The 3,547-nt window shown below is 17.8% G+C and overlaps 1 protein-coding gene across 1 annotated transcript; it reads left to right on the top strand.

Moving 5' to 3' along the window:
• Window positions 1-690: 690 nt before the first annotated feature.
• On the top strand, window positions 691-3,171 carry LOAG_13665 (hypothetical protein; the record flags this gene model as incomplete). The annotated part of the gene is made up of 4 exons (XM_020448708.1): window positions 691-706; window positions 1,239-1,342; window positions 2,150-2,334; window positions 2,994-3,171. The coding sequence occupies 4 exons, from the start codon at window positions 691-693 to the stop codon at window positions 3,169-3,171; spliced, it is 483 nt and encodes a 160-aa protein (XP_020301170.1).
• Between the last annotated feature and the right edge of the window lie 376 nt (window positions 3,172-3,547).

Genomic DNA, 3,547 nt, shown 5'->3' with positions numbered 1-3,547 from the left:
TATATATATAATATATATATATATATATATATATATATATATTCAAGTAAAAATATTTATTTTTTTAAATAAATTTATTCAATATGTTATATTTTAATATGCAACATTTGTGATATTTAGTTAATTTATTAATTCAATAATGAATTTAAATTTATTAATGAAGTTAGCTTATTAAGTTTTATAAAGTACTTAATTATAGCTGCTTACAATATTTCACTAATTTATTATGCTTTCATGAAATCATTAATTTGTAAAAGTAAACCAAATTTGCATTTTTCTCATTTCTCCCTTCCACTCTTCCTAATTTGCCTGCAAATTAAACGATGCTCATAATACTCTTATTATTTACTTATATACACTTACAAAAATACTCTATTACTTATTTGTATACTCTTACAAGAATACTCTTATTATTTACTTATATACTCGTACAAAAATACTCTTATTACTTATATACACTTACAAAAATACTCTTATTACTTACTTATGTACTCTTACAAGAATACTCGTACTACTTACTTATTTACTCGTATAAAATATTCTTACTTATATCGAATATCAAAATTAACTTTAATTTAATCATAGATTGTTTAGTTAACGAGAGGTTTAGATGGAAATTTACAACATCGTAAAGCAAGACGTAAAGCACCATATTTGGGTACTGATCGATACTGTTCCATTTTTGTACATATGCGAAAAGAGCAAGGTAAATTCAAACAAATGAAATGAAAAAAAAAAAGAGAAATGAATGACATTTAAATTTATTAAAAATATTTGGAAAAAAAAAAAAATTTTACTAATTAAAAAAAACAAAAAAATTTTTTTTTGTTTCTACAGATTTTATTTTTTAAAATTATTCAAAAAGAAGAAAAAATTTTTCACATCATTGATAATATTTTTTTTTTTTAATTTTACAATTAAAATATTTTCAATTATATGTAAAATCTTTTTCAAAAAAAAAAAAAATACTTTTTCATCATATATTTTAAAATTATCATAAAATTTATAAAATTATTATTCATTTATTTATTTATTTTTTATTTTCTTTTTTTTCTGTTCAATTATTAATTTAATTACTTTTCTTTAATTTATATCATAATTGCATAATTTTCCTCTTTTCTTCCATTATTTTGAATAAATATTTATTACTCAAAAATGTAATTTGAATTATTTAAGTTTATAACTGGGAATGATTAATTTAAAATGAATTATAAAAATATTTTTAATGAATATTTTAGGTCGACGTGATGATTTATGGTCATTCCTCTATATGCTTATTGAATTTATCGTTGGTCAATTACCATGGCGATCTTCCTCATACAAAAATCTTCTCTCAATAAAAGTTTTTTTTTTATTTCACTTTTTTTTCTTCCCCATTTTAAAAAATATAATTAATATTTATTCCATTATGAAATGATTAATTTAAAAAAGAAAATGAACTAATTATTTGTTAAATATTTTAAAAGAGAAAAAAATTTAATTAATTAATTCCATTTTTTCCTTTTCTTTTTTTGCTTATCATTGATTATTCCTTTGTCTAAATTTATGTTAAAAGAAAAAAAAATTGTTAGCCTCATCATTTATAACTTTATCATTTATATTAATTATCAGCTTATCATCTATATTCAATTATTTATTAAATATTTTAAATACGAAAAAATTTTATTAATTAATTCCAATTTCTTTTTTTTTCCTGCTTATCACTGATTACTCTTTTATCGAAATTTATGTCAAAAGCAAAAAAAAAATTTTTTTAGACCATAGATGATAAGGGATGAGAAAGCGTCTGAAATTAGTGATAATTTTTGAAAAAATTTGATAATTTTGAATTTATATTTTGCATAAATATTTTGAAACATTATAACATATAAAATAATTGATATGATATTGATAAGATATAAGGAAATGGAAAAAATTGATATATTTACTGATAGATATATTTAACAAAATGTAAAATTTTTTTAATAGAATTGATTGGAAGCAATATTTTGAATAAAACATAAATAAAATGATAATAAATCTAAAATCATAATTTTATTATCATAATTTTATCATCATGATTTTTCGTGATAATTCTTGTTTCGCCTTGTTTTCCTTCTTGATTTGCTTTTAATCATTTTTTTTTCAGTGTAATAATATTTTTTTTCAGTTACGAAGTGAAGAATATTTGCTAAAAAATTGTCCCCATGAATTTTATGCTATTTTTGATCATATTCGATATTTAAATTATTCTGCTCGACCAAATTATGCATTAATTACACGTAAATTACGTGAAATTTGTGAACGAAAACATTATATGCTAGATGATCCATATGATTGGGAAGAAAATGGAAGGTTTTCATTTCTTTTTTAAATTTTGCTAAATATTTTTTTGGTTTTTTATTTTATTCTATATTTTTTTGCTAAATTCTTTATTACATATACGTATTATTTATGTAAATTTTTATCTTATATATATAAATATATATTTATTTATTTGTTTATTTATATTTTGTTTATATAAATTTTTTAATTTCTATTGCATTTAGCAATTCGTAATCAAATAAATGAATTAAAAGTGACCTTTTATTTTTGTTTTTTTAAAACACCAATTAGATTAATTTAGAAAAATAGTCGATAAGAACTATTGGAATGCAACTGGTTATCTTTTTTTTTTAGTGATAGAATATAATTTAAAAAAATTCTCTTGTAAAAAAATTTGAATTCAATATATATATATATATATATATATATATATATATATGTCGTTATTTTATTGCATATTTTACTATTTAAATAAATATTAACAAATTAGTATTTATTTATTTCGTTATTTATTTAAATAATAATATATTTGAATTAGTTTCCTTATTTATTTAAATAAAAGTATATTAATAATACATTTGATTGTTTAAATTTTGTAAAATTTATGTAAAACTTCAATTATTTATTGATTTTAAGATTAATGATTAAATTAAAATGCAAAATGATTTTTTTAATTTATTAATTTATAGATATCATGAAGAATATTTATGCGCATTACAAAAAGCTGAAGAAATGAAAAAGCAAAAAGATGCAGAATGTATGATTGATGAAAATAATGATAAATCGGAAATAATAAAAGTGAAAAAAAATGAACAAAACGGAAAGCAACAAATGGATAAAATAAAAGGAAATAATAAATTCCAGTAATGATTAATATATTTTCTGAATTTGTCATCATTTATTTTCTGTTCCATAATTATTTTATTTACATCTAAGCTAGAGTATGCATATTCTTATGGGTAAGGATACTTTGAAATTGTAAATAATTAAATTACATAATTATGCTACTAACATTCGCCATTATATATATTTTTATTTATTTATTCATCTATTTACTTATTTGTCTATTTATTTGTTTATTTATATTTATTTGTTGATATTTATAATTAAATTACATAATTATTATATTAATATCGGCCATTGTATATATATATATATATATATATATATATATATATATATATATATATATATATTATTTATTTATTTATTTATTTATTTATTTATTTATTATTATTATTAT

Source organism: Loa loa (assembly GCF_000183805.2).
Source record: "Loa loa unplaced genomic scaffold supercont3.632, whole genome shotgun sequence".
Taxonomy (NCBI): Eukaryota; Metazoa; Nematoda; class Chromadorea; order Rhabditida; family Onchocercidae; genus Loa; species Loa loa.
This window is presented reverse-complemented; position numbering and strand designations above follow the sequence as displayed.